A 12,863-nucleotide genomic window follows, 5' to 3' on the forward strand; every position below is an offset into this window, starting at 1 on the left:
GTCTGGTACGACAGCTGCACTGCTGCAGACAGAAAATCCCTGCAGAGAGTAGTGAGAGCAGCAGAAAAGATCATTGGCACCTTTCTCTCTGCACTAGCAGACATTTACAAAGAGCAATGTGCTAGAAAAGTAATAAATATCATGATGGACCTCTCTCATCCATCTCACAACCTCTTTGTGCTCCTGCCCTCTGGTAGGAGACTTCAGAGCATTCGAACTACGTAGGTCATCCAGGCTATGCAACAGTTTCTTCACCATCAGGGAAATGAATTGACAGCATAAGCTGTCCTCCATTCCTTTGGTTAGCACCAGGGCTTGAAGGAGATGAAGAAATGCACATGCACTTATTCTAATTGCCTAACAGGGTTTTTAGATCTGCACTTTATAAAATATATCTAGCATGTTTTGCGCCATATCCATTCTGCTTTGGACTTTTAATTTGTCATGTGTTTTCAATTACTCATTGTGTTTTTAGGATTGTTTTGCTGTGTTTGTCACTGTATTTTTAATGTGTGGCTTGTTCTGCTTTGTCTTAAAAGAGTGACTGTTATAGAGTGTGAATGATGTGTCTTGAGCATTATGATGAAGGGAGAACGATATCTCACTTCCATATATACTAAAGGTGTATGATGAAAGTGACAATAAATTATTGAATTGAATGTTTGCAGGGTTACACACATCAATGCCGTCTAACTTCATAATTTTGGTAAACAGTGTATTCATGGATATTTAACCTGATCAATCTATCACATATTCACAACAAATTAAAAACAAGTTCACAAAGCCAGATGTTTACCCTCGTTTCAATGTGCAAAAGGTGCAAACTGTCTGACTAGACCAAACATTATCACAAAAAGGACGAGTGTAACAACAGTTTTATTTCTTGCATTTGAAAGTATAAAAGTTACAAGTAAAAATTAGTAATATAAAATGTGATTACAGAGTATTTGGACAGTGTATTCTGGGCTACGGTGTATTAATCACTACTTTTGCTAATCTTTAAATGGTTGAAAATAACAGTTCTAAAAAAGATAAAGAGCATTAAAACTGCTGGACTGGAAAGCTCTATTTTCCAATTATGACATTTCTGTAGCCTTTGACATGACACAGCGTGCTGCTGTTGAAGTCGACCACCAGTTTCCTTAGCCCTGAATGAGTAGGAGTGAAGTAAATTTTCACTTTGGCATCTTCCCCAGGTGCCACTGAGGAGCCAAGACTGTAAGGTAAACATTTAGATATTAATTTATCACCCTTCTGTGATTTCAGAAATATTTAGATTATCTAATAAATTACCACTGACAGTTATGACTATCTATGGAGACAATGCAGATGGAGCTGCAGTGTTTGCTCAGCAGAAAAGTGAAGGATACCAAAAGAAATCTGCTTCAATAACTGTTCATTCTTTTTTTTAAACAAACCAGAGCTTTAACCAAACAAAAGCACTGACCATGAAAATGTAGCATGCAGACACCTCATCATTCATGCAATAGATTAATTGGTTATTCCTTACTTTACTCACTGAATGAAATCAAATTATACAAATAAAATCAGAGAGTTTACAAGATCAAGCAGAAACACGTCACACACCATCACGCATTTTGCATGTTTGCATGTTTGCTGCATCTTTATCCTAAAGAAACTATATTTAAATAGTAAAACAAGGAACATTATTCTCCTGAAGTGTTCCGCCAAAGGTCTGTGTGCATGTTTATGTCTATAAGGGAGAATGCTGAGGTTATGTTACAGTTTTTCATCCATGACTGGTCACTTTTAAGTTGAATGATTAGGCACTCACCTTTCAGAGATGATGCATCCTCCAGTGAGGTTGGACCCCTCGATGCTGAAGCAACAGTTCTCCAGCGGCTCTGGCAGCGGATTTTTGAGGGTGATCTCTGCAGCCAGCTTCCGATTCATCTTTGGTTCACCTAGGATCTGCAGAGCACAGTCACATCCAGATGTTAGTTCATCAGCATTTCACAGTAGCTACAATACAATTTTACATGGACCAAGCCTTTTTTTTAATGCAAACAGTATGGTGGGAACAGGTGTTGTGGTTCCAGTACAGTATGCCTGACCACTACCTGTAGTCTGGTAGAGCTTCTAATTGTATGGTACTGTATGACTGATACTAGGCTTTTCACATCATTGTGAGACTTGGCTCTTAACATAGTTTTATTGATTAACCGGCTGGTTTTCCCTCCACATTATCATTTGTAATCAATTTTCAAGTCCTGAATTGATTCTGAATGCTGTTATCCATGTCTCTGGTTGCAGGTTATTGTACTTACCCTGACTTTGATTTCAGGATTCTCCAGCACAATGTTCCTTACCACCAGCACTGACTCTTTGGTGGTGTAGTCGATCAAAACAGCTGCCAGACGAATTAAGTTGTCCTCAGTGAGCAAGCCACCGTACTTGGAGTAGTTCAACCGCAGCGGAACCTTCCTCTCTAGAAGAACACACACAATATATTTACAGTAGGACAAGTGTTTAAGCCAAGTGTTTAAAGCATTCACATGTAAACAGCATGCTTGGCTCACCTGCGCCTGGTGAGAGCTCAACATTGAGCAGATCTTTAAAGCCACAGTTCTCTCCCACATGCCCGGTGTAGGACACAGCGCAGGATCCAAAAACCAGGCGGCACTTCTTATTGCTTTTTGTGTTGTTAGTAACCACAGCAAACACGTCGAAGTCGCAGCCCTTCCTCATGTCTGATGTCACCTTGATGGCGAGGTGCAGGCCTGGACTCGGCTGCTGCCGGAGCAGCTTGTTCTGGTGGTTGGCCTTCTTGAAAGCCTCCCGCTCTTCATCAGAACCTAATAATATGGATGCAACAAATTTACATGCTCAGTAACAGACATCTCAAATTTAGCAGTCCTAACTTTTGCCACCCAGGATAATTGACTTCTAGAGAATATTTAATATGATAAATGGTCAAATATGAGTAAAAGGCATGAAGCTGAGCTTCTTAAGCAAAGGCAGTTAAGAGCTGGCTTTATGTACCTTAAGAATACCACAAATGCTGATAAGCAATGTAGGAATGTATACATCATGTGACCGTGGTGTGACCTACGGGCATGCAGAGGACGTTTGTAAAGAGTTAAAAGAACATTTTGGAAAATACATGTTTCAGAGCATAGTCCTCTTTACCTTCAGGGTACTTGTAGAGATGAGTGATGTCCTCTCTGGTGTCACTGCCCACCCCCTTGGTGCTGATATTTTGACCTACCACTGCAGTATAAGTGATTTTTGCTATGCTGCCATCGTTTTTCTTCATGAAGGTGTTGACATCAGCATTGACCTCCGCAAAGACAAATGCAGCGTCATAGTTGCACATGAGCTCACCCTCTTTGACGGCCCTGACAGGGATGGGGCCACAGCAGTACACTCCTGAGGGAAAAAGGCAAAATGGAGATGACAGATCCACCTTGGTGAGGCATTCCCCTAAATAACAACAGCATCCTGGGCTCATTGGTGCAGAGTGTTTGTTACCTTCACTTTTTTCCTGAGGCGTAGGGTCGCTGGTCTGCCAGCCATTAAAGTCAGGTTTAAGGTCAGGCCTGGTCATCCAGCTCTCCACCCAGCAGTGGTAGTTCCTACATATACAGTACAGTACAACAAGCACCATCACATTGAATCCTACATATGATACAATTTCTCTTTTGGTACACTAGTAATAAACTCTCACAGCTGGATTGTTCTGATGACATTACCAAAACTGTTGTCAGAATTAGTATAAAAATGATTTCTATTACAAACTGTATGGCCGAATCGTAGCCAAGTGAATCAGGGGGATGTTATAATCTCATGGGAACCGCATCTGATTAGACACTGCTTCGTTTATTCCTTAAGAAATCACCCACAATTTATTTATTTAATCATATTTAGGTATAGCACAGAAATTAACATACTGATGTCCCCACATTGAGTAAATATGGTATTTTGGTTTGCAGGCATTTTATTTCTATGGGACATTTCAGAGGAGAAAAGAAAACATTTACACATTAAATAGCCTTCAAAGTTTCTTACTTTCACTTTCAAAGAGTTCACACAAACCTTTATTCTTCAGAACACATACTGTTACTACACCCCATGTACACTGATACAACACAACCTTGCCTCCTGCTGTAGTTTTACACATAAAAATATATGAGTAATTACCAGATCATTTCTCCCTGAATGGGGTCTCCATGTTCATTGACATAGCGTTCAATCACCAGGTTGCTGTTGTTGTCATGGGCTGACCAGTAGTTGGTGACAACCCTACAGGGAATGCCAAGGGCTCTGGAAACTGTCCAAGTATGAAAATAACTTACATGAGTATTATGATAAGATGAGGGGGGAGCAGAATCTGTATCATAACTGTGTGCTGTCATACAGTATATGGCATTGCTGTATGTCAGGTTTATCTGAGACAAGTCAGTGTGCTTTCCAGTGATATGCTACTGAGCTCTGCTCTGTCCTATCTTACTTGAACAGGCCACTGCAGCAAACACCCAGCACTGTCCGTAACGAACAGGCTGACAGGCTTGTGTGTTCCAATTGCGTAGAATCTCCACACTGCCCCTCCAAAACATGGGGCTCACACCTCCTTCATAGCCTCCTGTCCATTTTCCCGCCAACACCCCTTTGTCATCATTACAATTCACCTAATATGCAAAGGAAAGGATGTAAAACAAAAATTTTACACTTAAAATACAAGATTTCTATGTCAAGTTTAAAGAAATTACTTTGATAACGTGCACATAAACATGGAAACAGTATGTTTCTAAGCAGAAAAGTTAATAAAATATCAGAGACTAATATGACTTACCATGGCACTCAGCACTCTGGACACATATATGGGATTTCTCCTCCCTGAGCAGTCTTTGCCAGGATTCCTCAAACATTTAGGATTCATATCTAGAATCCTCAAACAGATATCAAGGATTCCACTTTCAAACTATAAAAAAAACAAATAAATGTTAGTACCAAGTGATAAATATATAGAGGTGGTAAAATAATTACAATGAGAGCCAAGGTTTTAAAAAAAAACAGCACACTGCACACACTGCAAATTACTCTAGATGTTTATTTCTGACTAGCTTCATAGGTAATGCGCTGCTAATGCCATTATAACTGTATCTGGCATTGCTCCTGTCTCTTTATCAGAATGAGACTGTCTACTGTTGAATATAAACATCTGGTCATTTCAGTGTTCAGTAATGACTGCATGTTTTCAGCTACAGTCATGGCCAAAGATATTAGCAACCCCTGCATTTCTGTCAGATAAGGCACCACTTCTCCCAGAAAATTGCTGCAGTCACTGATTCTTTGGTATTCTCATGTTTATTTCATTTGTTTGCATTGGAACAACACAAAGAAGCCAAATCTGATACAGTTTGCACAGAACTCCAAAAATGGACTGGACAGAATTATTAGTCTTCAGATTTCATAATGCCACACACATACAGTCAAGACATCCAGAGCCTGACGTAGCAATGCATCAGTGAACCTCCACCATGTTTGACTGTAGGGACCATGTTCTTTTAGTGTTCCGTTCATTTCATTTTCTGAAAACAGTAGAATGATGTGCTCAACCAAAAAGCTCTATTTTAGTCATCTGTTCAGAGGACATTCTCCCAGGAGGATTGTGGCTTCCTCAGGTAAATTTTGACAAACTCCAATCTGGCTTTTTTATGTTTCTGGGTCAGCAGTGGGGCCCCCTGGGTCTCCTACCAGAGTGTCCCTTGTCATTCAGATAGTGAATTTGTTTGGAAATTAATCAAGGTTCTTTATCCACCATTCAAACAAGCCGCCATCTATTCTTCTCTTTGGTCCACATCCAGGGAGATTAGCTATGGTGCCATGGGCTGTAAACTTCTTGACAATGTGCGTTATCTGACAGAAATATGGGGCTGCCAGTTTTTTTTGGCCATGACTGTAAGTAACACATCACAAATCACTTGATAAGAGGATATGCTCCTGTAATAGAATGCTCCAAAGCACTCAGACATGCTTGCCTCCTTGGCTATGTGCATATGATAAAGTGACTGACAACATCAATGCCTCTGTTGGTACCTGGCCAAAGTTCCAGGGAGTACGTGTGGGATGGCTGGAGCTGCCTCGAAAGATGATTCCATCCTGGGATAAGACATACTCCGCCAAACTCTGCTCATTATCCATATACACAACATCACCTGTTGCCAAGAGACATCACAAACAATACAAACATGTCCTAAGTGGAGCATGGCTGGTGCAGTATAGATCTTTAATACTATTTATAGTATTTTCATCAAATCTTTTGTCTGTTCATTGTTAAGCTACAGCCAGAAGCGACAACTTCATGGTGATAAGACCTCAGGAAGTGACCACTACCAACCAAGAAACTCGCTGTGTCAAAAGTTACTCATTCCTTTCTCCCTTTACTGCATAGTATGAAGTAACAAATGGTAAATTGAGATTTCAGACACTTACTAATCATCATCATTTTGCCTCACCACTAACAGCTGTACAGTCACAGAGCATTGCATTGTGGTGTCCGTGCCATGACACGATTTTTTGGATACATTTACACATTCAGAATTTGGACCCTCAATGAAAATGACAACAGTAAATATAACGCGCTATGTAGTGAGTGGGGAGTAAATTCCAACGCAGCTGTCTTTAGCCCACTCTGGCATGAAGCATGATCATCAATGCACATTTTAGACCCCGCACAAGATCTACTGCATGACAGCTTGACCTATAGTCTGTTTACCCACCTGGGCACCAGGGATTAAAGAGCAAGATGAACTCGAAATGCCCTGATCCCCCCAGGGTCAGGGTGTAGCGGCCTATTGGTGCATCAGGTGCAGTGCAGATGGACAAGGCCACCATGTCCCCAGGGGGGCCGATGACAGCAGCGCTCCAGCGGGAGGTATCAATGTTGGCAGACAGGCCAAAGGAGGCCCTGGTACCATACTGCTCAGCTGGCTGAGGGCCTGCGTGTGACAGAGAATACTGTATGGTTACAGCCCTGTTTGAGACTGCATGTGGCAAGGAGCCAAGAGATTTGAGAGAAATATTTGTGTCTAAGGATTGGAAAGTCCCAACCCTCTCCTAAATATACTTCAGGGATCTGAGGAATTTTTGCTTATACACGAACAGCTAATTATGACCAAAACTTAATGAGATTCAAGTCTCTCTCTGCAACCTCAGTTCTGGTAAGTTATATAAACTTAAAACGATGTGTTCACTTCAGTCAGAAAAGTAAATTCCTTGATATTTTCCACTCAACACAGCCAGCTAAACCTGAGAAAGGTTGTTTGACCAATTCCATCTCACTGGGTGGGATGAAGGATCCTGCCCCAATTCATTAAATACACTTGACTTTAAAAGGTTGATAATGTTATCTGTGATTATACACATGTTTTCCTGTGGGCCTGCAACACTTCCCGTTTAAACAGTCGGATTCAATGGCATGTAACAGCTGTCTTATCATATTGTACATGAGAAGTTATCCAAATATAACATGAGCAAAGAGACATAGTTTTTGCTGTTTTTCTAGGGTATTCTGAAGACAAATATATTGGAATACAGCATCTAGGACTCCCAACCATAACAGGAAAGTCCATTAACCCCTCTGAGCTATGAGGGAGAGGTCGAGACTAACAGTGGAAACAACAACAGAATATCTTACACCAGCTGTAAGGGTGCCCATTGTCAAAGCCAGCAGCAGTACCACTGATGACTGAGTAAGAAAAAATGACTTCCTTTTCCTTTCCCTCAGTTACCACTCCTTTCCCTTCTGATCTTGGGAATCTCAATAGGTAGCGAAGGAAATAAGATCAGCAAAAACACAGTCACAGTAGGAGCTGGTTCCAATGTGATTCTAATTTACTGGGTGAGAGGACATACTGTATGTATAATACTTTGCCTTCATCCTATGTTTATTACAGGATTAGCATGACATATTTTTCATATTGTGAAAGTTTGTTCATTTACTTTTTCAGTCTAGAGGTTTTTGTCAAATACAAATGACCATTACACAAGGCGTTAAGCATCTGAAATTATCTTAGTCAAAGAAATATGTTCGTGCTAACTTCTTTTATCAGAACAAATTCTTGAAACACACAGTATAATTCAACAAGTACTGTACGGTGTATTGCATTCACTTATTAAGCATGGTTTTAACAAGACAGAAGTGTAAAGAGGCAAAGAAGTAGCACCTGTTTCTGCAATGCATTCAAGAGAGCTGGCACCCGGTTGGTAACTTCCAGAGCGCAGGTACAGGCTGATTGTGAACGGCTGGCCTCTCCTCACAATGAGACGATCGAGGCCGTTGAGCTCAGTATAATGGTCGGTGTTGTTCAACTCACACTCCAGGTCCCACCGATCAATGTCCAGAGCTTGAAATAAGAAAGGACGTTTATAAAAGCACAAGGTGGGTTTAATTTATAATCTCTGAAATATACAGTACAGTAAGTCAATTATCAGTACATAAATCAAATACTGTGCTATTATTCAGTGTATTTTTCAAAATGCAGTTGCTTTTTTAAAATTCTTTCAATCCTCTACAGTTGTGCAGAATACTATTCACACTGTAGCAATAAAGTATTTTAATATAACTGCCCTCAATCTTATTTTAGTTTAATAGGTGCATATCAGATGAGGGATAATTTTTCAGAATTCACAAGGTCCAAAAGTTAAAAGTTTTACTTCAGACTTGTGGTGAATTAACAAGTGGTTATCTGTGGTTGTGAATGTTACAGAAGGAGACAGACTGTCACTGCCTATAGAGTTAAGAGTGCTTATTCACCCAACCACTTTTTCCCTCCAGGGTGTGTTCGGACTAACAGAGTCTCACCCTTTGATTTCCTACTTGTAGCCACAGTTAGAATCCTCACCTCCATGGTCCTGCTGCCTAACCACTGGCTGAGCTGTCAGGAGGTTATCCTCCCCCCATACATTACACAGAAACAAGCCTGAGGGCGTAGTGTACGGCTGGTTAACAAGATGCTCATGGGGAATCAAGACACTCGGTACAGTATTTCTCAAGGCTGTGATGTCTTACTGATCTTGGTTCAGTTCCTAAGTGAGAACATGCTTGTGTAACTAATTGGGACACATGCATTAAAGATGACAACGCTACCTATTCTGGGACAGCTGGAGACTGTAATCAGAGGATTATGAGGGCTTTGCTGTTTAGATTGCCTCCAGCCATTTAATTCACATTTAATCTGTGCAAATATCAAACAAACATGAGAATTACACTGAAGCACAGATGCTATTTAACAGTTTGGTAAAGAACCGTCTGAAGAAAGAAACATTTCACTTGGGGCTAAATTCAATTTTCTCTTCTTTTTGAAAAGAGGAGTTTCTTTTTAACTGCACCTCAAGGCAAGACACTCAGCTCACACAATGTGAAAACAATTACAAAGATTGATAACAAATGGAAGCCTGTGACCACAGACGGAATAATCTTGCAGTTGAATACTGATAAAATCCTCTCTCTCGTGATCTGAGGGCCTTAGTGGCTACATAACGGATATACAGTATAACAAAATCAGTTTGGATTTGCTCCCAGAACACAATGCAACATTGTGTGTTGTTTAAGGGAAAGAAGTTGTAGTATGCCAGAAGGCATGCATGGGTGGTGTAAAGCCAGAGTGAAGGTATTTGAAGACAGAGTGTCCTCAGTCTTTGACCCTCCTAACCTTTACATACTGTGCACACCCACACTTCACTCCCACTCTACCAACCAGGAGCAACACCTTGGAGGAGCTGTCTCAGTAAGTCTAGCTAGCATCAACTGGGTAGGAGCTGGTACTGTAAATACTATTTTCATTCTGGAAAAACAAATATGCAAACATCCATCAGAAGAAAAGTTTTTTTCATTCTTTGGCAGTAACACAGAGTTCCCTTACAAACACTTTAAACTTAAACTGAATGCTTTTTGCATCTCTAACAGAAGGAAAACAGGCGACAGTGTCTGATTTATCAATATGTTGTTTAATCTATATGCAAATTCTGTAGTGGTATAGGTCTAAAGAATCAGATTTTCATTTAGCTGCTCCCATAGCAAGACTCTTAAAAAGCAGTGAATAAGAAGATTAAAACATACTAACTGACTAAAGGTGTGCATTTCTATTAAGACTGAGATGAGGCTATTCCAGTTTTCAAATGTTTCCTCTATATACTGTCTACTAAAGTGATTTAAAAAAAAAGGCATACACCCCCCACAGTTGTTTTAGGAATGTTACAGACTTCGCCCTCTGCACACACAGGTCAACTGATTTGAGACCGTCACTACACACACAATTCAATTGTGTGTCTAGTCACCACTCAGTGAGTTTATTCATAGCAAACCTGGAGGTTTGACTGCTTTGTTTCTTGGGCATGTCTTTACAAGGACCTAAAGCAAACGAGAGTATTTTTAAGGTGGTGCATATAAAGACAGCAGCAGTTTATAAGTGGAGGCACCAGCTGTTCTCCGTCGCTATTATAAGTTCTAAGGCCCCAGGGCAACAGTCATTTGTTCAAACATGAGAGTAAAACATTTGTTGGACACATCTGTCTTCTGGTCTCTAATGAACCTCTTCTTGAAAAAGCAGAGTCCAGCAGCACAGGGTGAAGCCCACAGCATGCTTCCTGACAACAGCAGAGGTCCATCCTGTACATTCACTCCTTAGACTGACAACAAGTATACACTCTTAAAACATGCTGGGAGTGAGTCTCATACTGGGGAGTTCCATATTAGGAATTAAAACATTTATAAGCTATTTTTAATCATTTAGCTGCTTACAAAGAAGTTAGCCTATTAAACAGCAAGCAGATTCCACTTGTTTATAGGCCTATTTAAATAAACAGGAGGTGTAAAACTCACCTTGAGCCATGGCTGCAGCTGGGTTTTTTCACTAGTCTCTGGCTCAGAAACGAGTACTGTGTCTCTCACCCTGGCTGCAGTCACCTCTGGCTTATTTGTAGTCCTCCTCACGCTTGCCGGGCTGCTGGTGGGTGTGGTGGGACCCTCCCCTCAACAGGAAAAAAAAAAAAACACAGGCTGTGTTTAAAGCCACTCACCACTGACTAGTAGGCCTGTTGCACCATTTAGTGTGCTCGGCATTTTCTCCAAATACGGAACTTGCATGTAGGTCCAGGGAACTGAAAAATTCCTCAGTGAAACAAAACGTTTAGTGTCTGTGATATATAGACCTACACTACTACTACCCGTTAACAGTCTCCGTTGTATAAATGAGAACATTATACCATTCTGACTCCACAGCTGATGACACAAAACAGGCTAATGATAATTACTGAGTGTGTGAAATCTCAATTTACTGCTCACTATAAAGTAAACTACGGCGTATGTATATTAAATGTAGTCAATGAATGAATTAATGAGTGACTGAGGGAGTGGGGCGTGCACTCACGCACGCCCGCCAGTGCACGCATGTCGTGTTGCAACCTGCAGTGATTCATCACTCTTTAGGCCGTCAGATTCAGTAAGTTCTAAATATTCCAAAGAATATTGCGGAGAGACTGGTGACCTGTCCAGAGTGGCCCCATGTCGTGTTGCAACCTGCAGTGATTCATCACTCTTTAGGCCGTCAGATTCAATAAGTTCCAAATATTCCAAAGAATACTGCGGAGAGACTGGTGACCTGTCCAGGGTGGCCCCTGCCTCTCAACCAGTGTCAGCTGGGACTGGCTCAAGATTTATAGTGCATTATGAATCTGGAGCCAGATATTTCTTTAACGATAACACAAGATTAAAAGTTTTATTATGCAGTAGGCCTATGTATTACAGATATTCTCCCAAGACACATATGGCAATTCCTCTTCTTGTTGTTTTATGTTATGAATGCAGTATACCACTTTTGTTGACATGCAGTTAAGGTTGAACTAGTACTGTACTAGTTTCAATGAGGTTTGAGATAACTTCCAGTTATCCAGTAGAGAGCTCTACCGTTGTCCAAAAATTAATTTACAATGCATTCCTTTGCACTGGGTGTCATGGTCTTTCATAATGATGAATATGGTTTTTAGTTCATTTTGATTCAGTCCCACATACACTGTCCTCCTGCTGTAAATACTGTAGGCACTAGTAACTATATGTATCCCATAAAAAAAATAATAAAAAAAATGTTTTCAGTAGTCATGCCTGTCCCCACTATCAGATTTGATAATAAGTAATAATTATGCTCCAAAAATGCTAAAATAAGGAAAATAATTATGTTGTAATTTCATTTATGTCAAAAATAAAGGGGATGAAGCCAGTCATGAAGCACTCTGGGTAGACTTGCACTAACTACAAATACAAGCTAGCTCTAGATTTGGAATGTGAATTCACCAACAGAAGTAAATCCAGAGCTCTGTCCAAACTAGCAAAATGGAAATGACTTAGTGGCTTTGCTAGGACAGGCATGGTTACATAAGAGAGACTGTGCCATCACCTGCACTCACTTCCAGGTGAAATAATAAATGTTTGTTTGGGGCTGTTTTACAGTTTTTCTGAATTGCTAAAACACGTTTCTTGAAACCACCGCTCATTTTCTCAAAACCTTAAACACAAATCCAAATACTCAAACTAAATTCACAAAACTTCTGACTCGTCTGGCAAAGTTTAAGCAATTGCTTCAAAACCATGTCACCAGCACTCAAAACCAAACAATGTTTTCAGATCATACACAAATGAGTCAATCATATACACACTGCAGCTCAGTCATTAGACACTACATCAAAAAAGGAGAACACAGCATCCAGGACATGTAGTTACAACAAAAAAAGTTTATTATATAGTGAATTTACCAAAAACCATGTTATGATCAAAAAAGAAGAAGAAGAAGGAAAACACATCAGAAAGATTATTCTGCCTCAGGATCACGTCTTTGAGCTGGGCC

At 40.4% G+C, this 12,863-nt stretch overlaps 1 protein-coding gene across 1 annotated transcript; it reads right to left on the reverse strand.

Moving 5' to 3' along the window:
• Positions 1–863: 863 nt before the first annotated feature.
• On the reverse strand, positions 864–10,949 carry tgm2b (transglutaminase 2b). Its single transcript, XM_020592493.1, has 13 exons — positions 10,847–10,949; positions 8,190–8,369; positions 6,744–6,962; positions 6,061–6,179; positions 4,814–4,942; positions 4,472–4,649; positions 4,162–4,291; positions 3,493–3,596; positions 3,151–3,390; positions 2,541–2,816; positions 2,289–2,449; positions 1,796–1,932; positions 864–1,216 (listed from the first exon to the last, which is right to left on the reverse strand). Exons 1-13 carry the CDS (start codon positions 10,854–10,856, stop codon positions 1,066–1,068), a joined length of 2,034 nt encoding a protein of 677 aa, XP_020448149.1. The 5' UTR covers positions 10,857–10,949; the 3' UTR covers positions 864–1,065.
• Positions 10,950–12,863: the final 1,914 nt, after the last annotated feature.

Source organism: Monopterus albus, unplaced genomic scaffold, assembly GCF_001952655.1.
Source record: "Monopterus albus unplaced genomic scaffold, M_albus_1.0 scaffold18.1, whole genome shotgun sequence".
In the NCBI taxonomy this organism is placed as follows: Eukaryota; Metazoa; Chordata; class Actinopteri; order Synbranchiformes; family Synbranchidae; genus Monopterus; species Monopterus albus.

What these genes read in the sequence shown, in the direction of transcription:
- tgm2b (XM_020592493.1), bottom strand. An exon ending in TGAATGCATTGCAGAAACAG is followed by an intron (nt 6,963 to 8,189) that starts GTGCTACTTCTT and finishes TGTCACACGCAG; the next exon opens with GCCCTCAGCCAGCTGAGCAG. An exon ending in ATTCAGGGAGAAATGATCTG is followed by an intron (nt 3,597 to 4,161) that starts GTAATTACTCAT and finishes CTGTATATGTAG; the next exon opens with GAACTACCACTGCTGGGTGG.